Source organism: Eubalaena glacialis, chromosome 6, assembly GCF_028564815.1.
Source record: "Eubalaena glacialis isolate mEubGla1 chromosome 6, mEubGla1.1.hap2.+ XY, whole genome shotgun sequence".
NCBI classification, from domain to species: domain Eukaryota; kingdom Metazoa; phylum Chordata; class Mammalia; order Artiodactyla; family Balaenidae; genus Eubalaena; species Eubalaena glacialis.
In genome coordinates this window covers 128,813,662-128,836,889 of record NC_083721.1, presented here as the reverse complement: position 1 = coordinate 128,836,889, position 23,228 = coordinate 128,813,662, and the positions used below count along the sequence as shown (strand labels likewise).

The 23,228-nt window shown below is 39.9% G+C and overlaps 1 protein-coding gene across 1 annotated transcript in view; it reads right to left on the bottom strand.

Moving 5' to 3' along the window:
* The window catches only part of NMNAT3 (nicotinamide nucleotide adenylyltransferase 3), a 114,888-nt gene that overhangs the window by 5,031 nt on the left and 86,629 nt on the right, over nt 1-23,228 (bottom strand). The window contains exons 4-5 of the mRNA XM_061192772.1: nt 7,373-7,556; nt 2,368-2,450 (exon numbers count right to left, since the gene is read on the bottom strand). Coding sequence (XP_061048755.1) covers nt 2,368-2,450; nt 7,373-7,556 — 267 coding nt within the window. The remainder of the gene's footprint in view (nt 1-2,367; nt 2,451-7,372; nt 7,557-23,228) is intronic.

The window sequence follows — 23,228 nt, the reverse complement described above, 5'->3', positions numbered from 1 at the left end:
CCTTACATTTAAACACTGAGGTTGCTTTTATTTTCTGCCATTATAAAAATTGCCACGATAAACATCCTTCTGCATGTCTTCATCCCAATTTCTAATTATTTCTTCAGCCAGATTCCTAGAAGAAGAATGTATCAAGCAAAGGGCACACACATTTTTAAGGCCCCTGCTGTATTTTGGTAAATTGAAAAGCTCACTTTTCATTCAATGCAAACTTCCTTTTTAAACAGTTACTTTGGAAGAGAACAAGATGAGTAGGATTTAGGGTTTGAACAGAGAGAAAGGGGATAAGGAACAAACCCCCAACATCATAGGGCCAAGCAGAGCAGACTAGTAGCCCCCTGGAAAGATAAATCCAAAAAAGAATGCGGGGTGAGCTTTGGGGGAGGGAAGGACTGGTTTCGCCACAGGGAAGTGGGTTCCAATCTGGGCCTTACAGGACAGACAGGTTTTCAACAAGGGAGCCAAGAAGGGAATGGGGAGGAGGGGCACGCCAGGCAGAGACAGGGATTCTGGAAGCATCTGCAGAGAGCTGAGAAGCTGGGAGCCTAAGCGTGGCCTTCCTCCTACCTCACTGGAAGCTACTCCCTTCCTTCACTGTGGGCTCCAGCATCCTGAATGGCATGGAGTGCCCAGCACTTCCTGCCTGTGTGCCTTACTCAGCTGCCCCTCTGTCCCCGAAATATCCCCAGCCCCAGAGAACCTACTGATCCTATGAGTCATGGCGCAGGCGTCACCTCCTCCGGTCACCCTAATCCATGTCTGGACGCACTGCCATTCACGGCCTGTCTCCAGCTCAGGGCAGGGGCTGGGCACCTGTCTCTGTTCTCAGCCGGCATCTCTAGAACCCTATTAGGAGTGGCTGCTGAGCCGGAGGTGATTCAGAAAGAAGGCAGAGGGCTGAGAATGCACACTGCGTGCTGTGCTCAGGACTGCGGGACAGACGAGGAGGAGCCCATGCTGGCAATGGAGGGGGGGCAGACAGGGAGACCAGGGGAGTGTAATAAACATTGTACGAGCTCATCATATAGGAGACTCTGTAGCTCCTTCTTTCTTGGATTCCTACTCTAGTGCACAGCTCCCCAGACTGGCGGTAAAGCAGTTCCCCAGCGTGCCTATTAAACACCCAGAGTCCCAGGCCCCATTCCCCCTCAGCAGGTCTGAGGCGTGGCCTGGGAATTAGCGTTTTTAACAAGCCTCACAGGTTCCTTTGACCAGCATTCAGGAAACCTTCAGGGCATTTTCAAGTCCTTTTAATTAAGTGATTAATTAATTAATTATAAACATATATATATTCTTTTTCAGATTTTTTTCTATTATAGGTTATTACAAGATATTGAATATAATCCCCTGTGCTATACAGTAGGTCCTTGTTGTTTACCTATTTTATATATATAGTAGTGTGTATATGTTAATCCCAAACTCCTAATGTCTCCCCACCCACCCTTCAAGTCCTTTTAGAAGAGTGTTTCCCAGTCTGTGTTCTGGGGAGCACCGGTTCTGAGAAATACTAATATGCATTAAAAAGAGTCCCATGATTAAAAAGTGCTAAGAACGGCTGCGAGCCTCTTCCCTTTCTTTCAGAGTCACAACGCACATGAACATAGTAAAGCCTCTGAAAAGTCCTGCAGTAAAGACACCACTTTAAGTTTGTTTAACCGTGACATTCTGGAGCCCTTCTAATAGGGAAATAGTGTCCCACCAACTAAAGTTGGGAGAGCCGCTGGAGTGTTGGCCCAGTGGGACCAGCGATTCCCTGCTCATGGCACATCCTGCCCTGCCCCCCATCACTGGTGCTCCTGTTTATGTGCCTGAGGGGCTATGCATTTGACCCCAGGTACCAGGGCTGCCATGGGAGGTACTCTGAAATCACAGCTGACAAGATTCCATCAAACACCAGGAGTTGACAACAGGGTAGAAACCCAGGGCTACAAATTAAAAGGATAATCCAAATCGACTTTACATGCCTTAAAAATAGGTTTCCTCTTCCAAGTAAAACAGAGTAACACTGCTATAAAGTATTAGTTTAAGGGATATAATGGCACATTTTGTTTTCAAAAAGGCTAAGGCCTTCAAAAGCAGCCCAGCAGCACCCAGAAGTTTATCTCTGTGTAGCCCTGACTGTAATCCAGGTCACAAGCACAAGTCACAAGAGTAGATAAACTCCTTTGGGGCAGAAAATCCCAATTTAGCATAACAATTTACAAGGGAAGGTGGCAGATTGGTTAGTTTGACCTTTCAACGTGGGAAGTGTCACCCCTAGCAGGCTTCCAAAACTCTTATCTGTGCCCAGGGGGCTGTGACTCCCATTGGTTCTTACACGAAGCCCTGACATCTCACCCTCCCACAGAGGAGAGGGTCAGCACCCACCTGCGGGGGCTGGAGAGTCAACCTTGCCTTGGTCCGGGCCTTCCTTCCGGGGCAGAGATCTGAGCAGTTCGCTGTGATGGTGCCTGTGTTGTAAGCATATGGGTTCAGGGGGCGTCCATGTGGCCTACAGTCCCCCCAAACCACCCAGGGGGGTCTCTGATTTTAAGTCTCGACTTAAAAAAATTGTCCATTTTAGGTAGCTCATTCCATAAATATTTGCTGAAGGCCTACTATGTGCCAGGCCCTGTGCCAGGTGATGCATCTGGGTCCTCACAGACCCCCGCATCCAAGGCAGCTCACTGCCTTCTGTGAGCCCCGGCTGAAAGGAGGAAATGAGCAGATTTCTACTCTTTTAGTATTTTCTTTCAATACCTCACTTTTTACAAAAAACTGAATAGGGATTACGGACCTGGGCTATTAGAATCAGACCTGAGTTCAAAATACAAATTTTCAGTTGTAAAGCTGGGATAATACACCTACTTTTTAGACTTTTGTGAAGGTAAATGAGCTAACACGCAGCAAGCACTGGCACAGTGCATGGCCCACAGCTGCCTCTCAAGATAGAGGCTCTCTCGGATCATGAGCTAGTACTTTAGAATTTGACAGGGTGATGCTCAGAGCCTGGCTTGGAGCCAGACTGCCTGGGTTGAATCCCAGCTCCCCCGCCGGCCAGCGGTGGGACCCCGGGTGGGCGGTTTCCAGTCTCGGCACCTGCAAAACGAGGAATGATGACAGTGCCGGCTTCCCATGGATGGTCACGAAGATGAAAGGAGTTATACATGCAAAGCCCACCAAGCAGTGTGCAGCGCAGAGCAAATCTCATTACGTGTTAGCAGTTCAGATATGATTAGACTTACACCCATATGGCAGGCTCGGCTCTTTAAGCAATCTATCTTCTGCAAATCAAGAGATAGCTGTGCCTTCTTCTTTTTAATCGAGCACAGGTAATCACTACGTCTTGTATCAATTTGATCTTCCATCTTCCACCTACCGTATTAACTAGAGCTGTGTTTGGGAAGGAGAAGTGGCTGGTGGGAGAAGCATGTGTTTGTAGCCAGAGTGGCTGGGCTCAAGTTTAGGCTCTTCTGCTTGTCCGAGCCTGGGTGAGTCACAAACACCCTCAGGGCCTCACTGACCTCTGTTAAATGGTCAGGAAAGTTAATGCCGGCCTTGTCTACCCTGAGTATCACAAGACCATGAAGGAGCAAGGGCTTCTCCCCGGCTGGGGAAGTGGCTGATGCTGATTATTATTAGGAGCGGGTGCAGTGTAGAGGTTAAGTTCTAGAATGAGATTGCCTGGGTTGGAATACTGGTTCTAACTAGGAGCTGTGGAATCTTGGTGGGTGCCTTAAGCAATCTGCCTCCACTTTCCTTATCTGTAGAATGGCGGACAATGACAGTACCCGCCCCAGAGAGCTGTTGTGAGGATGAATTAGAGAGCTTAGCACAGCCCATCCACAGAAAAGTGCCCCATCGACGTTAGCTGTTATTAGTATCCTTACTCTCAGTCTGTCTTCCCCACCAGGTTGTGAACAAGGAGCTCATTTAATTCATCCTTATATTCTTGGTACCTAGGGAACTGCTTAGTAAAGTCAGCTGAATTCACGAAGGATGGAAGGGGGATAAAGAAATACATTTAATTCAGGTCCAGGTTCCCTCCTGATGGTCTCAGAGGCTCAGCTGAGTCTTCTCAGGGCCTCGCTGGACTCGTCTGTGTTTCCATTATTGTCTGATTGCTTTGGTTTTAGAAAGCTTCACCTCTGAGGATTCACTCCTGGGTTAGTCTGGAATCTCGCATCAGACTGAAGTAGGTTCGGGTCTCACCTCCACTTTCTCGCTGTAGGACTTTGAGTATGTTGCTGACCCTTTCAGAACCTCTGTTTCCTCATCTGTGAAATGAGGCCAAACTTACCTACTTCTCAGAGTTGCTGAGCTGACTAGATATTATATACCTGGCACACATAGTAGGTGATCAATGAAAGCTGGTATTATTTTATTTTACTTACCTTGACGCTCCTGGTTCAAGTTGACCCTACTCTGAATATTAGCTGGAGCTCTGAACTCTGGTGTGCAAATGATTATTTTCAATGCCAAATGTATCTTCCTCACAGACCTCCACTCCGCCTTTGTTGGGCGGGAGGTCATTGCTTCCTCTTGTTGCCTGCCTGAGGGGTACCCTGGTGTGCCCAGCCCCTGGCAGCATGTTCTCTGTGTCCTCAGCAGCCCCTGGTCTCCAACAATACCCGATCAGAAGGTCACTGTGGCAGAAGCGGAGTCAGCCACATCGTGGTCCCACCCGTAGATCACTGGTTTTGAGGATGGCCATAAGCATGGCTTCAGAGTTCAACAGACTAGGGCTCCACCACTTGCTTATTTGTTGTGCGACTGTGGTTAACTTAGCCTCTCTGAGCCTCAGTTTACTCATCTGTAAAATGAGGACGACATAAGACCATGTTTGCCAAGGGGCACATGAGCTGCTGCTGGACCACATCAAATGGCATCGTGACCGAGGCCCTCCCCCAGCATGGGGAAAGGGCAAGTGAAATCAGTTATCAAGTGCCCTAAAAGCATGAAAGCTGGCCTAGATTTTTTTAAAAATTAGAGTAAAAATAAAAAACCTAATAAGGAGGAAAAGAATACTCAATAAGCCCTACAGTGAATTGACTTCATAGTGACATATGTCACTGTCACCATGATGTAGATTCACTGCTGAGTCCACCAAGAGGATACTAAATGGAGCAAAGGGTGGGGTGGATTTCTACAATGCTTCTAGAATCACCTAACTTTACAATTTTAACCAGATTTTCAATCTTAAAAAAAATGCTTTTGGGAATTTTAGGAAAACATTAGTAATTAAACAAATGTTCTAATGAAGTCCACCCCAAATACTGAAACAAAATCTTAATCAGCTATCTGATAAAACAGTGTTGACTATATCAGTGGATTCTCAACCTTGGCTGCACAAAATAAATCATTTGGGGACCTTTAAAAGTACCCATGCCTAGACCCTGCCCCAGAAAAATCAAAATCTCAGGTAGGGGAGGTTGAGCATTTAGAAATAGCTTCCCAGGTGATTCCTACAGCCAGGATTGAGACCACTGGTTTGGACTGGTCCCAGTACTAATCATAAGCATGATTCACACACTTGGTGACTGAGGCTGTGGATCTCAACCCTGGCCACACATTAGAATCACCAGGGAGCTCTTAAAAATCCTAAGGCCCCGTCCTAGACCAATGACATCTCAGTCTCTGGGGAAGACTCAGGCTTCCGTACTTTTGAAGGCTCCCTAGGTGATTCAAGGTGCAGCCAGGGCTGAGAAGCACTTGTCTAAAGGGTACAGTAAAAAAAAGAAAGAGAATGTGTCCTGTAAAATCTTAGGTCTGCATTTTGCAGCAGGATATTAATTACGTGGTACTGCGGTCAAATCCTACTTACCTGTGAATGGCTTATCTGTTATGAGGAGACATTATGGGCCCATTAGGGATGCAGGGAAGGTAGCTAACATTATTAAGCACCTACTTTAAACCAGGTGTTTTCCGACATCATCTCATGTAGTTCATACTGTATCCCAGTGAAGTTGGTGGTGTCATCCCCATCTTATTAGGTGAGGAATTGAGGCTCAGAGAGGCTAACTCATTTACATCAAGTCACTTCGCTAGTAAATTTGGCTCCAAGATCTGGGCCCGAGGCCACACTGCCCCTCACAGGGTGGAAAAGGAGAGCGTCTCTTTGTTTCTGACTACATATTAAAGCTAAATGATTTGTCGGATTATCTGATTTGTTTCTACTCCCCTCTGTTAGCCTAGATAAATGAGAGCCGACTACACTGTTTATTCTAAAAGGGTGATCTAGGTGTAAATTTATTACTTAAGTTAAAAAAAAAAAGAGAAGCATATATCTAACAATTATTTCATATTTGCTCTCCTTCAATTTGACAACAGATTTTGAAGTAGCACTGTAACTGCGGAATGCTTCTAGCTGGTTCTTTCCCCAGTAAAGGGTAAGTAATAAGAACCAGGATGTGGAAACTAAATGTTTACCTTTGCTTAAAAAGGCAAACATTTTTCTCCCAAGTGACTTTGAAGATTAGTAAAAAATAAAAACCGATCCAAATTATGGACAGGGCTGTCAATCATTCAACCTGGTCCCTTGTGTCTCCTATTCTCTGACAACCCTAGTGCTTCCACATAGATCAAGACACAGCCCACAGTTTGCAATCCCTTCCGGCAGAGCTGGCTGTCATTAGTGACAGGCAGGCCCACCTCACAATCCCCTCTGACAGGCGGGACAAGTGAGACTTCTTGCTTCTCTAGCAATCTCCCAGGAAAGCTTCCCAGACAAAAGTCAGAGACCCATTGTTCTAAAATACAGGGCTTTTAAACGGCTGCATTACTTACGCGGAATGCTAATAGCAATTCTAAAAGAAAAAAAAAAATCCTGTGTAATTATTTCTAGATTCATAGTTTTTTCTTAAAGTCTAGATTTATAGAACCTAGGATTTGTACACTTGGAAAAGATGGCCTATTATGTAGATGCAGTTTTCAACCTAGTCAGTGATGACAATAATAAAGGGTCTCACTTACTGAGTATGATTATTTGGTTCTGGGTCAGAAAAGTGATTTACATTTTCGTAATGCTCATTAGGTTATGCTGTCCCCGTTTTGCAAGTGAGAAATGTGTCCCAGAGAAATGTCATGTGCCTAATGTCACACAGCTACCGAGTGGTGGCCCTGGAGCCTAGATGCTACAACCCTCTGAAACAAGATGGGGCTTTCCCACAAAGTGTGCCCTGAAGGGCAGTGGTTTGTGATTTTTCCACTTAGGACCTCTCTGAGAATGTGAATCTGTTGGTCTCTCTCCCTCTAAGGAGAAACACTTGCAGAATTTGGGTGAGATGGGCTGGCTGAAGCTCCACTCAACACTCCATCCCTGCCTGTCACCCTGTGGGCTCTGCAGACGCGACCGTGGCCCCTGCTCATCCCAAGAGCACATGCCCACCGTTACCTCAGCACCTTGACTGTCTCCGTCCACTGCACCTGCTCGCTCTCCCAGGGGTCCACCTGGATCCAGTCGGACGTCTGCAGGGCCAGCCGGGCCATGGCCACCCGGTGCCGGGCAGCCACGAGGTCCTTCTTTCCGTAGTTGTCATTGACAGGAGAGATGATACCCCCGATCACCTGGTACCTGCCTAGGCAGCAGAGAGCAGTGGTGTTGCTGGTACAGGACCTTGTCACCTGGCAGCTGGAATTCAGGCAGGTGCTAAAAATCTTGGGGTCTCGTCCTGAGTGGGATCAGACCCTAGCATTCTCTGCTGGGCGGGCCAGCTCCCTTGGGCCAGGTAAAGGTGCTACCTCAGGAACCACGTGCCTCTCCTCCAGAGGCTTCTACACCCTGGAGTAGCTGAGAGGATGCCGTGAGGGTGGAGCTGAGGCAAGGCTCCCAGATAGCAATGTGGACGGTTAGGGTCAGAATATGTTGGAGGAACACGATGACTCGCCCTGCGTGGGACTTACAGGGGCACTACTGTCCTCTAATCATGTTTGGGACAAGAGTTACACATGGTTTCTTAGCTCAAGTAGGGGATTTTGTGGATCAGAGAGGAAGGGATGACATTTAGCCTGGACCAGGTGGGTGGGTGATGGGATGCAGACTCACTGCACAGGCCCACCATTGGCTTTGGAGGACTGTGCTGTTAAGGGAATGGGAAGGCCTACTTTGGAAAAGATGTGAGCTGTCTTATGAGAGATGTTGCATGGCTCAGTGACTGAAGAATGGGGCATCATAGGTTTAGAGCTGCAGTGAATTGTAGAAGCTACAGAGAACCACCATGGAAAGAGTATGAATGGGCCTCAGAGAGACTGTGGGTGGGACTTGGGTGAAGCTCTAGTTCTATCACTCACTAGGATGTCTTAGGCAAATTACCTAACTATTTGCAAAAATAAAACACTTAGCCATTTGAACTTCAGTTTTCCTACCTGTAAAATGGGATAATACCTGCTTGGCAGGACCTTGTGGTAAGGACAAAATTAGATAATGTTTATGAGGGGAGATAATATTTTGACTTTGTATATGATACATTTAAAAAAAATTGTATTATAAAATATCATATGCATATAAAAGGGCATAGAGTTTGACAAAGAGTTATAAAGTATATCCTGTTCTAATCCTTACCTAGGTTAAGATACAGAAGTTCCCTATCACAGCCTCCACACTCTGATGGAAGCTCATCACTATTCTTACTTTTATAATATTAATTCTCTTGCTTTCCTTTATAGCTTTACCATGTATTTATGCATTCTTAAAAAACACAGGTTGATTTTGCCTGCTTTTGAAACTTTTAAATATGGAGTCGTACTGAATGTATTCTTTCATTAAGCCTTTTTCACTTTGATAAAATTCATGTAGTCCAACCAGTTTTATTGCTGCATAATATTCTTTTGCATGATTATATACCAAAGAATTGATCTATCTTACTGTTGATGGATTTGGTTTGATTCTGGTTTTAGACAGTTACCAACAATGCTGCTATGAAAATGCTTGCACAAGTCTCCCTGTGTGCACAAGCATATATTTCTTAGGATATGCACCTAAGAGTGGAACTGCTAAGTCATTGGGTAGATGTATTTGCAGCTTTACTAGATAATGCCAAACAATTTTCTAAAATGGTTATAGATATTTACTCTCCAACCAGCGGTGTATGAGCATTCACTTGCTTCACACCATCGAGCAAATAACCATACAGGGTTATTGTCAGGATTTTCCCATCTTATGGATGTGTAGTTATATCTCATTGTGGTTTTAATGTTCCTTTTCCTGCTTACCAATGAGCCTGAGCATTTATTCATATATATTATTAAACATTCGAGCTTAAGTGCCTGTTCAAATCTTTTGCCCATATTTTCGGTTGTCTACCTTTTTATCATTGATTTGTAAAGTTCTTCATCTATTCCAAATATTAGCCCTTTGTTGGTTGGTTATATATGTCATAAATACCTTCTCTCACTTGATGGCTTGTCTTATTCTTTTTATGGAATCCTGTGAAAATAAACGTTCTTAATTTTTATGTAGTTGGGTTGTTAGTTTTTTTCCTTTATGGCTAGTGCATTTTGTGTTATGAGGATATTTTCCTATATTATCTCATAAAAGCTTTATAGTTTTGTTTTTCACATTTGTGTCTCTGTGCATGATGTGCATCCTATTAAATTATTTTCCATTTGGATAGTCAATTATTCCAGCATCATTTACCAAAAAGACCTCTTCTGCCCCGCTGCTGTGCATTGTCACCCATGTGGAACTCCTAGTGTCCATCTGCGCATGGGCCTGTTTCTCTGCTCTCTGTTCTGTTATGTGGCTGTATTTGCCATCCTTGTACAACGTCACACTGCCTTGTTTAACAGAGCTTTAGTACACATCTTGATATCTGGTTAAGTAAATCCTCCCACCTGTTCTTCAAGAGTGTCTTCTCAATTCTTGACTTTTTGCATTTTCCACATAAATTTTAGAAAGCACTTGTCAAGTTCCACAAAGATGAAACAGCTCCCCAGCCCCCCCAAAAATCTGCTGAAATTTGATAGGAATTGAATCAAATCTATAATTCAATTTAGGGAGAACTGACATTTTTACAATAATGAGTCTTCCAATCCACGAGCATGGTATATCTTTCCATTTGTTTAGGTTTTCTTAAATGTTTCTAAATAAAATTTTACAATTTTTCTTGTAGCGCACTTAACATATCTTTTGTAAGATTTATTCCTAGATTCTTGATCTTTCTGATGCCACTATAAATGGCATTTTTAAAATACTTTTTTTCCTGCTGTTGATATGTAGAAATATAATTGATTTAGGTATCTTGAATGTGTATCTAGTAAATTTGCTAAACTCTCTCATTAATTCTAATAGTTCATCTGCAGAGTCTTTTGAATCTTCTATGTCCAAAATAATACCATCTGAAAATACTGACAATTTTGCTGTTTCATTTTCAATCCTTTTACATTTTATTTTTCTTGTTGCATTGTTTAAGACCTCTAGAATAATGCTGTATAGAGATGGTGTTAGCAGGCATCCTTGTGTTATTCCCACTATCAGAGGAAAAACTTTCAAGTTTCATTATTACGTATGATGTTCACTGCAGGTTTTCTGTAGATATCCTTTTTAATTTGTGGCAGAGACCATGCCATGTGTTCATTAAGACCCATTTTTATTTTTCCTCTTTCTGGGCATATAGGAAACTAATATTTCTGTTCCTCTTGAAATTAGGTTGTGTTTTTGTGATTTGAATGAGTTATAGTCATTGGGACGTGGGTGGAAGTGATGTATGCCCCATGTAGACTTGGCCATAAAAACTCTTGCATGACGCTCTAGCTCTTCATAGTGAATCTGAAAGCTGCAATTAAGATAGCAAAGCATATGGGGCCTACCAGGATACCTGAGACACAGCTTGGAAGGGAACTGCCCTGTAGATCTTCTGAACCTACACAGGATTTATCTGATGAGAGATAAACTTTATTTAATGCGTTAAGCTCCTCAACTTGGGGGATTTGTTACTGCAACTTAGCCTGATCTATCCTGACAAATATGTTATTTTAAAAGAGACATTTACTATCCAAAATATATAAAGAACACATATAACTCAACAATAAAAAAAAACAATTTGAAAATGGGCATAGGAGCTGAATGGACATTTTTCCAAAGAAGACGTACAGATGACCAACAGGCACATGAAAAGATGCTCAACATCACTAAACATCATGGAAATGCAAATCAAAACCACAATGAGACACCACCTCACACCTGTCAGAATGGCTATTATCAAAAAAGACAAGAAATATGTGTTGGTGAGGATGTGGAGAAAAGAGAACCTTCTAGCATTGTTGGTGGGAGTGTAAAATGGTGCAGCCACTGCAGAAGACATTATGGAGATTCCTCAAAAAATTAAGACTAGAACTACCATACAATCCAGCTATCCCACTTCTGTATATTTTTCCAAAGAATACAAAAATACTAATCTGAAAATATATACATACCCCTATGTTCCCTGCAGCATTATTTACAATAGCCAAGGCATGGAAGCAACCTAAGCACCCATCAACAGATGAATGGATAAAGGAGTTGTGGTGTGTATATATATATATGCACACATACATACACAATGGAATACTACTCAGCCAGAAAAGAGATGAAATCTTGCCATTTGTTAGAACATGGATGGACCTTGAGGGTATTATGCTAAGTGAAATAAGTCAGATGAAGAAAGACAAATACTGTATAATTTCACTCATATGTGGAATATAAAAAACTAATAAACTAAAAAAAAAAACAAACAAATAATGAACAAACCAAACCAAACAAAAACAAACACAAACCTGTAGATATAAAGAACAGAGTAGTGGTTACCAGAGGGGGAGGGTGCAGGGAGGGTGAAATGGGTAAAGGAGATCAGTCTCCTTTACCATACATGTCTCCTGTATGGTGACAGATGGAAACTAAATCTTTGATGGTGAGCACTTTGTAGGGTATACAAAAGTAGAAATATTGTACACATGAAACTTACATAATGTTATATATCAATGTTACCTTTATAAAATAAAAAAGAGACATTCCCAGCTAGTTATAGTTTGAGCTTTTGTCATAAATGAATTCTCTGAAACTCTTGAAATGACTGTGTGATATTTCTCCTTTAGTCAGTTAATACAGTGCATTGCATTGATTAACCTTCTAATCTTTAACATTGCATTCCTGAGATAAACTCGGTTTGGTCAAGATATATTATCTTTTTAATGTGTTGATGGATTCACTCCGCTAATATATTTTTAGGAAGCAAGAGAAGTCTATAATTTTATTTTCTCTTAATGTCCTAATCAGGTTTTGGTATCAAGGTCATGCTAGCCTCATAAAAAGTGTTGGGAGTCCCCTCTTTTTCTATGCTCTGAAATAGCTTGTGTAGGATTGAAATAACATTTTTTCCGTTAAGTGTTTTCTAGAACCCATCAGTGAAGTCTTCATGAGGCTGGAGTCTAATTTGTGTGAAATTTTTTGACTAATGATTTAATTTCTTTAATGGTTGTAAAATGATTCAGATTTTTATTTCTTCATTATAATTTTTGGCAACTTGCATTTTTTCTAGGATCCTTTTCATTATATCTAAATTTTGAAATGTACTGGCATAAGGTTGTTTCCAATATTCTCTTATCTGTTTAGTGTTGACACCATCTGTAGTGATGTTCTTTTCATTCCTAATGTTGGTTGTGTTTCCATTCTTTTTCCTTGCTCAATCTTGCTAGAGGTTTGTAATCTTATAAGTCTTTTCAAAAAACCAACTTTTGGCTTTATTGATCTTCTCTACTGAATGTTTGTTTTCCATTTCATCAATTTCTGTTCTATTTTTATTAATTCTATCCTCCTACTTTCTTGGTGCTATTTTGCTGTTCTTTTTCTAACTCCTGGTGATGGATACTCAGCTAATTTGCCATTTAACTTATTTTCTAATACACACAGTTCTGGCTATAAAAATTCCCTTTAAGCACGACTTTACTTGTATCCTTTAAGCATGACTTTACTTGCATTTACTTTTTGATATGTAGTGTTTTCATGATCATTCAGTTCAAAATACTTTCTAATTTTTATTATTACTTTTTGATCCATGAACTATTTAGAAGTGTTTTTCCTAATTACCCAACATATTGAGATTTTTGGTAATCTTTTTGTTATTGATTTCTAGCTTAGTTCACTGTAGTCAGAGAACATACTCTATTGATTTCAATCTCTTGAAATATGTTGATACTTGCTTTATGTCCTAGGATATGATCAGTTTTGGTAAATGCTCCACGTGTACTTAAAAAAATGTGTATTCTATGATTGTTGGGTGCAATGTCCTGTCCATTTACTTAATATAGCTAATTGTTTTGTTTAAATCTATGGTCTTACTGATTTTTTTGTCTGCCTGTGTATTATTTATTGAGAGGCATGTTAAAATCTCCCACTATGACTGTGAATTTTTTTATTTTTCTTTTTAGTTCTTTCAACTTTTGCTTCATATATTTTAATATGTTATTAAAATATACATTATTTAAGTTCCTATATATTTATGATTCTTACATATCTGTGAATCAAGCCTCTTTCTCTCTAGTAATAGTTTTTACTTAAAGTCTATATGCCTGATAGTACTATAGTCTCAACAGTTTCATTTTGATTAGTATACGCATGTCATATATTTTTCACCCTTTTACTTTCAATCTTTCTATACTTTTGTTTTAGGAAAGTCTTTTGTAAATAGCCTAAAGCTGGATTAAAAAAGTTTGGGGGTCAAGTTTGACAGTTATTGACTCTTAATTGGAACGTTAAGTTCACTTACATTTAACGTGAATGTTAACAGATTTAAGTTTAAAGCTACCAACTTACAGAGTATTTTCTTTCTTCTCACACAAGTTTATGTTATTTTTTCCTCTTGTCCTGCCTGTGTTTGGGCTTTATTTCATTTTTTTTCTCTCGGATTGGAATTATATATAGTCTCACATCCAAAGTAAATGAAGACCTTTCCCCTCTTCCTCAACAACATGGGGACTAGAGAGCTCTGTCCATGCTAGTCTTGTACATATTTTAAGCCTATTTTTTCCCCTAACCCTATTAGACCTTATCATTCTGTTTTATACAACCAATACTCACTTAAATTTACCCATGTATTTGCCATTTTCTTTGCACTCCATTTCTCTTTGCATATCAGACCTGCTCTCTGGGAATCACTCTCCTTCTGACAGAATATATCCTGTAGAATTTCCTTAAGTTAGTGACTTCATGCTTGAAAGACATTTTCAAGATATTACCCTCACTCCCAAAATATATTTTCACTGTGTATGAACTAATTGATTGGCAATCATTTTCCTTCAATACTTTGAAGTTATGGTTCTACAGTTTTTTGACTTTCAATTGATGCTATTGAGAAGCCATCTATAATCTATCTGCCATTCCTGTGAAGATAATCTGTATTTCTCTGGTTGCTTTCAATATTTTCTTTGTCTACACAGGGATTTCTGTTTATCCTTCTTTGGGATCACTGGGTTTCTTAAATCTGGGGATTGGTGTCTTTTATTAGACATGGAAAATTCTTAGTTATTATCTCTTCAGAAAATGCCTCTGCCCCTGTACTCTGCCCTCTTCTTCTAGCTCTCTGATTGTGTATATGTAGCCCCATGTCTCCTACCCTCTCTTCTGGAATTAAAAACAAATCTTTTTCTCTCTCTCCTCCATTCTTCATAATTTCATTTGATCTATATTCCAGTTCACTAAGTTTGTATTTTACTTTCTCTAGTCTGATTCCAAATTATTCACTGAAGTTTTTTTGAGTCTTTTAATCTAAAAACATGTAAATATCTCCATTTGTCTAGGTCTTCTTTGATTTCTTTCTCAGTATTTTATAATTTTGAAAATTAGATAAATATTTTGTTGATTTGAACCTAAGTAATTCATTTTATTTACATCAATTGTAAATGGTATTATGTTTTTAATTTTGGTTTTCACATGTTTGTTATTAATATACATAAACAAGATTGATTTTTGTTTGTTGATTTTTATCTCACTTATTCTAAGAGATCTAAAAAAAACAGATTCCTTGGCATTGTGTACATAGACAACCATGTCACATGCAAATAGAGAAAGTTTTATTTCTTCTTTTCCTACATGTATGCATTTTATTTCTTTTTTTAATTTAATTTAATTTTTTTATACAGCAGGTTCTTATTAGTCATCCATTTTATACACATCAGTGTATACATGTCAATCCCAATTCCCGAATTCATCACACCACCACCCTGCCACCCCCCCGCCGCTTTCCCCCCCCTTGGTGTCCATAGGTTTTTTCTCTACTTCTGTGTCTCAATTTCTGCTCTGCAAATCAGTTCATCTGTACCATTTTCTAGGTTCCACATATATATGCATTAATATATGATATTTGTTTTTCGCTTTCTGACTTACTTCACTCTGTATGACAGTCTCTAGATCCATCCACGTCTCTAAAAATGACCCAATTTCGTTCCTTTTTATGGCTGAGTAATATTCCATTGTATATATGTACCACATCTTCTTTACCCATTCATCTGTCAATGGGCATTTAGGTTGCTTCCATGACCTGGCTATTGTATGTAGTGCTGCAATGAACATTGGGGTGCATGGGTCTTTTTGAATTATGGTTTTCTCTGGGTATATGCCCAGTAGTGGGATTGCTGGCTCATATGGTAATTCAATTTTTAGTTTTTTAAGGAACCTCCATACTGTTCTCCATAGTGCTGTATCAATTTACATTCCCACCAACAGTGCAAGAGGGTTCCCTTTTCTCCACACCCTCTCCAGTATTTGTTGTTTGTAGATTTTCTGATGATGCCCATTTTAACTGGTGTGAGGTGATACCGCATTGTAGTTTTGATTTGCATTTCTCTAATAATTAGTGATGTTGAGTAGCTTTTCATGTGCTGCTTGGCCATCTGTATGTCTTTGGAGAAACGTCTATTTAGGCCTTCTGCCCATTTTTGGATTGGGTTGTTTGTTTTTTTAATATTGAGCTGCATGAGTTGTTTATATATTTTGGAGATTAATCCTTTGTCTGATGACTTGTTTGCAAATATTTTCTCCCATTCTGAGGGTTGTCTTTTCGTCTTGTTTATGGTTTCCTTTGCTGTGCAAAACCTTTTAAGTTTCATTAGGTCCCATTTGTTTATTTTTGTTTTTATTTCCATTGCTCTAGGAGGTGGATCAAAAAAGATCTTGCTGTGATTTATGTCAAAGAGTGTTCTTCCTATGTTTTCCTCTAAGAGTTTTATAGTGCCCGGTCTTACATTTAGGTATCTAATCCATTTTGAGTTTATTTTTGTGTATGGTGTTAGGGAGTGTTCTAATTTCATTCTTTTACATGTAGCTGTCCAGTTTTCCCAACACCACTTATTGAAGAGACTGTCTTTTCTCCATTGTATATCCTTGCCTCCTTTGTCATAGATTTGTTGACCATAGGTGCGTGGGTTTATCTCTGGGCTTTCTATCCTGTTCCATTGATCTATATCTCTGCTTTTGTGCCAGTACCATATTGTCTTGATTACTGTAGCTTTGTAGTATAGTCTGAAGTCAGGGAGTCTGATTCCTCCAGCTCCGTTTTTTTTCCTCAAGACTGCTTTGACTATTCGGGGTCTTTCTTGTCTCCATACAAATTTTAAGATTTTTTGTTCTACTTCTATAAAAAATGCCATTGGTAATTTGATAGGGATTGCACTGAATCTGTAGATTGCTTTGGGTAGTAAAGTCATTTTCATAATATTGATTCTTCCAATCCAAGACAATGGTATATCTCTCCATCTGTTGGTATCATCTTTAATTTCTTTCATCAGTGTCTTATAGTTTTCTGCATACAGGTCTTTTGTCTCCCTAGGTAGGTTTATTCCTAGGTATTTTATTCTTTTGGTTGCAATGGTAAATGGGAGCATTTCCTGAATTTCTCTTTCAGATTTTTCATCATTAGTGTATAGGAATGCAAGAGATTTCTGTGCATTAATTTTGTATCCTGCAACTTTACCAGATTCATTAATTAGCTCTAGTAGTTTTCCGGTGGCATCTTTAGGATTCTCTATGTATAGTATCATGCCATCTGCAAACAGTGACAGTTTTACTTCTTCTTTTCCAATTTGTATTCTTTTTATTTCTTTTTCTTCTCTGATTGCCGTGGCTAGGACTTCCAAAACTATGTTGAATAATAGTGGTGAGAGTGGACATCCTTGTCTTGTCCCTGATCTTAGAGGAAATGCTTTCAGTTTTTCACCATTGAGAATGATGTTTGCTGTGGGTTTGTCGTATATGGCCTTTATTATGTTGAAGTAGTTTCCCTTTATGCCCACTTTCTGGAGAGTTTTTGTCATAAATTGGTGTTGAATTTTGTCAAAAGCTTTCTCTGAATCTACTGAGATGATCATATGGTTTCTATTCTTCAGTTTGTTAATATGGTGTATCACATTGATCGATTTGCGTATATTGAAGAATCCTTGCATCTCTGGGATAAATCCCACTTGATCATGGTGTATGATCCTTTTAATGTGTTGTTGGATTCAGTTTGCTAGTATTTTGTTGGGGATTTTTGAATCTATATTCATCAGTGATATTGGTCTGTAATTTTCTTTTTTTGTAGTATCTTTGTCTGGTTTTGGTATCAGGGTGATGGTGGCCTCATAGAATGAGTTTGGGAGTTTTCCTTCCTCTGCAATTTTTTGGAAGAGTTTGAGAAGGATGAGTGTTAGCTATTCTCTAAATGTTTGATAGAATTCACCTGTGAAGCCATCTGGTCCTGGACTTTTGTTTGTTGGAAGATTTTTAAACACAGTTTCCATTTCATTACTTGTGATTGGTTTGTTCATGTTTTCTATTTCTTTCTGGTTCAGTCTTGGAAGGTTATACCTTTCTAAGAATTTGTCCATTTCTTCCAGGTTGTACATTTTATTGGCATAGAGTTGCCTGTAGTAGTCATTTAGGATGCTTTGTATTTCTGCGGTATCTGTTGTAACTTCTTCATTTTCATTTCTAATTTTATTGATTTGAGTCCTCTCCCTCTTTTTCTGGATGAGTCTGGCTAATGGTTTATCAATTTTGTTTATCTTCTCAAAGAGCCAGCTTTTAGTTTTATTGATCTTTGTTATTGTTTTATTTGTTTCTATTTCATTTATATCTGCTCTGATCTTGATGATTTCTTTTCTTCTGCTAACTTTGGGTTTTGTTTGTTCTTCTTTCTCTAGTTCCTTTAGTGTAAGGTTAGATTGTTTATTTGAGATTTTTCTTGTTTCCTGAGGTAGGGTTGTATAGCTATAAACTTCCCTCTTAGAACTGCTTTTGCTGCATCCCACAGGTTTTGGATCGTCATGTTTTCATTGTCATTTGTCTCTAGGTATTTTTTGATCTCCTCTTTGATTTCTTCAGTGATCTCTTGGTTATTTAGTAACGTATTGTTTAGTCTCCACGTGTTCGTGTTTTTTACGTTTTTTTCCCCTGTAATTGATTTCTAATCTCATAGCGTTGTGGTCAGAAAAGATGCTTGATATGATTTCAATTTTCTTAAATTTATTGAGGCTTGATTTGTGACCCAAGATATGATCTATCCTGGAGAATGTTCCATGTGCACTTGAGAAGAAAGTATAATCTGCTGTTTTTGGATGGAATGTCCTATAAATATCAATTAAATCTATCTGGTCTATTGTGTCATTTAAAGCTTGTGTTTCCTTATTAATTTTCTGATTGGATGATCTGTCCATTGGTTTAAGTGAGGTGTTAAAGTCCGCCACTATTATTGTGTTACTGTCGATCTCCTCTTTTAGAGCTGTTAGCAGTTGCCTTATGTATTGAGGTGCTCCTATGTTGGGTGCATATATATTTATAATTGTTACATCTTCTTCTTGGATTGATCCCTTGATCATTATGTAGTGTCCTTCCTTGTCTCTTGTAACATTCTTTATTTTAAAGTCTATTTTATCTGATATGAGTATTGCTACTCCAGCTTTCTTTTTATTTCCATTTGCATGGAATATCTTTTTCCATCCTCTCACTTTCAGTCTGTATGTGTCCCTAGGTCTGAAGTGGGTCTTTTGTAGACCACATATATATGGATTTTGTTTTTGTATACATTCAGCAAGCCTGTGTCTTTTGGTTGGAGCATTTAATCCATTCACATTTCAGGTAATTATCGATATGTATGTTCCTATGACCATTTTCTTAATTGTTTTGGGTTTGTTTTTGTAGGTCCTTTTCTTCTCTTATGTTTCCCACTTAGAGAAGTTCCTTTAGCATTTGTTGTAGAGCTGGTTTGGTGGTGCTGAATTCTCTTAGCTTTTGCTTGTCTGTAAAGCTTTTGATTTCTCCATTGAATCTGAATGAGATCCTTGCCAGGTAGAGTATTGTTGGTTGTAGGTTCTTCCCTTTCATCACTTTAAGTATATCATGCCACTCCCTTCTGGCTTGTAAAGTTTCTGCTGAGAAATCAGCTGTTAACCTTATGGGAGTTCCCTTGTATGTTATTTGTCATTTTTCCCTTGCTGCTTTCAATAATTTTTCTTTGTCTTTAATTTTTGCCAATTTGAATACTATGTGTCTCGGCATGTTTCTTCTTGGATTTATCCTGTATGGGACTCTCTGCACTTCCTGGACTTGGGTGGCTATTTCCTTTCCCATGTTGGGAAGTTTTCGACTATAATCTCTTCAGATATTTTCTCGGGTCCTTTCTCTCTTCTCCTTCTGGGACCCCTATAACGTGAATGTTGTTGCGTTTAATGTTTTCCCAGAGGTCTCTTAGGCTGTCTTCATTCTTTTTTCTTTAGTCTGTTCCGCAGCAGTGAATTCCACCATTCTGTCTTCCAGGTCACTTATCCGTTCTTCTGCCTCAGTTATTCTGCTATTGATTCCTTCTAGTGTAGTTTTCATTTCAGTTATTGTATTGTTCATCTCTGTTTGTTTGTTCTTTAATTCTTCTAGATCTTTGTTAAACATTTCTTGCATCTTCTCGATCTTTGCCTCCATTCTTTTACCGAGGTCCTGGATCATCTTCACTATCATTATTCTGAATTCTTTTTCTGGAAGATTGCCTATCTCCATTTCATTTAGTTGTTTTTCTGGGGTTTTATCTTGTTCCTTCATCCAGTACGTAGCCCTCTGCCTTTTCATCTTGTCTATCTTTCTGTGAATGTGGTTTTTGTTCTACAGGCTGCAGGATTGTAGTTCTTCTTGCTTCTGCTGTCTGCCCTATGGTGGATGAGGCTATCTAAGAGGCTTGTGTAAGTTTCCTGATGAGAGGGACTGGTGGTGGGTAGAGCTGGCTGTTGCTCTGGTGGGCAGAGCTCAATAAAACTTTAATCCGCTTGTCTGCTGATGGGTGGGGCTGGGTTCCCTACCTGTTGATTGTTTGGCCTGAGGCGACCCAACACTGGAGCCTAGCTGGGCTCTTTGGTGGGGCTAATGGCGGACTCTGAGAGGGCTCATGCCAACGAGTACTTCCCAGAACTTCTGCTGCCAGTGTCCTTGTCCTCACGGTGAGGCACAGCCACCCCCCACCTCTGCAGGAGACCCTCCAACACTAGCAGGTAGGTCTGGTTCAGTCTCCTATGGGGTCACCGCTCCTTCCCCTGGGTCCCGATGTGCACACTACTTTGTGTGTGCCCTCCAAGAGTGGAGTCTCTGTTTCCCCCAATCTTGTCAAAGTCCTGTAATCAAATCCCGCTAGACTTCAAAGTCTGATTCTCTAGGAATTCCTCCTCCCATTGCCGGACCCCCAGGTTTGGAAGCCTGACATGGGGCTCAGAACCTTCACTCCAGTGGGTGGACTTCTGTGGTATAAGTGTTCTCCAGTTTGTGAGTCACCCACCCAGAAGTTACGGAATTTGATTTTATTGTGATTGCGCCCCTCCTGCCATCTCATTATGGCTTCTCCTTCGTCTTTGCACGTGGGGTATCTTTTCTGGTGAGTTCCAGTGTCTTCCTGTCGATGATTGTTCAGCAGTTAGTTGTGATTCCAATGTTCTCAAAATAGGGAGTGAGAGCTTGTCCTTTTAATTATTTTTTTTAAATTAATTAATTAATTAATTTTATTTATGGCTGTGTTGGGTCTTCGTTTCTGTGCGAGGGCTTTCTCTAGTTGTGGCAAGCGGGGGCCATGCTTCATCGCGGTGCACGGGCCTCTCACTATCGCGGCCTCTCTAGTTGCGGAGCACGGGCTCCAGACGCGCAGGCTCAGTAATTGTGGCTCACGGGCCCAGTTGCTCCGCGGCATGTGGGACCGTCCCAGACCAGGGCTCGAACCCGTGTCCCCTGCATTGGCAGGCAGATTCTCAACCACTGAGCCACCAGGGAAGCCCAGAGCTTGTCCTTTTACTCCTCCATCTCGAACCAATCTCTCACCTTTTATTTCTTGATTTGAGACCTTTCCTTTTTTTTCCTAAAGTAAGCATTTAGTGTTGTAAACTTCCTTCTCTGTTCTGCTTTAGCTGCCACGTTATTTGCCATATTTTAATATGTTGTATTTTTACTTTCATTCAGTTCCATGTATTTTAAAAAAATTCTTTTGAGACTTTCTGTTTGACCCATGGATTATTTAGCAGTATGCTGTTTAATTTCCTAGTGTTTTAATATTTTCCTGTTGTTTTCCTTTTATTGATTTCAGTTTGATTCCATTATGGTCAGAGACCATAATCTGTATGACTTCAGTTCTTTAAAACTTGTTGAAGTTGGTTTTATGGCTCAGAATATGGCCCATTTTAGTGAATGTTCCATGGGTGTTTGAAAAAAAATGTGTATTCTGCTGTTGCTGGTGGAGAGTTATATACACATGAATTAGATCCTGTTGGCTGATGGTGTTGTTCACTTCTTCTATATCCTTGCTGATTTTCTGTCTAGCAGTTCTGTCAATTGCTGCAAGAGGAGTGTTGAAGTCCCACCTGTGACTGTGAACCTGCCTGTTTTGCTTTTCAGCTCTTACCAGTTTTTGCTTCATGTATTTTGAGACTCCGGTTTTTGGTGTGCACACATTTAGGATTATTATGTGTTCTTAGCTGATCTTTATTGAACTTTTAATTTTATTTATTTTAGTTGTCATTTCTAGAAGTGCTGATGTATTCTTCATCAAATGTGATAAGTCCTTTTCATAGTTTCTTTTTTTAAAAAAAAACATAAGCGTAACTTGAAAAATCTGTATCTGTGCACAACAATGTTCATAGTGGTACTATTTACAATAGGTAAGACATGAAAGCAACCTAAGTGTCCATCGACAGATGAATGGATAAAGAAGATGTGGTACATATATACAATGGAATATTACTCAGCCATAAAAAAGAATGAACTAATGCCATTTGCAGCAACATGGATGGACCTAGAGATTATCATACTTAGTGAAGTAAGTCAGACAGAGAAAGACAAATATTATATGATATCACTTATATATGGAATCTAAAAAATAGTACAAATTAATTTATAGAACAGAAACAGACTCACAGACGTAGAAAACAAACTTATGGTTACCAAAGGTGAAGGGGGGAGGGATAAATTGGGAGTATGGGATTAACACTACCCCACTATTAACACTACCCCACCATAACACTATATGGTAGTGTGTATATGGTAGATACACACTACCATATATAAAATAGATAAGCAACAAGGATTTACTGTATAGCACAGGGAACTATATTCAATATCTTGTAATAAACTACAATGGAAAAGTATAGAAAAAAAAGAATATATATATATACAGCTGAATCACTTTGCTATACACCTGTAACTAACACAGTATTGTAAACCAACTATACTTCAAAAAGCAGAAAAATAAATAAATAATCTGTATCTGACAATGCCAATTTCAAAGTCTCTACATGTTATTTTTGCTGTCTGTTGATTCCGCTAGTTCTATTCATATTGTTCTGTTTCTTTTGTGCTTAGCTATTTTTGACTGTGTGCTGGTCAATGCCACTAACTAGTTATTTGGGGGGGGCTCCCCAAGGCCTAAGATAGATATGCCTTCCTCCAGAGAGGCTTCATGTTTGCTTTTGCCAGGTACCTGGCTGGAGTTATTAAAAGTCATGGATGACCTTAAGTCAAGTTCTCAACTTGAGCTTCTTTGACTAATCCAGGCAGAGGGCTGATGTGTGGCCATTTCTTCCTAGCAATATTTTATGCTCTCCTTTTTCTTCTGCTTGCCTTAGTGTCAAGGCACCAAGGCTTTGTGAAGTCCTGTAGGATTGGGGGAGGAAAGTCGGTTAAGATCTAGTTCATCCCGGTCCTGAGGGTGCAGCTCCTGGGAATCTAGCTTCATGTGGGAGAAGTCACCCATAAGGCTCCCAGCTTGGGAGGGCTCCAACTTTGA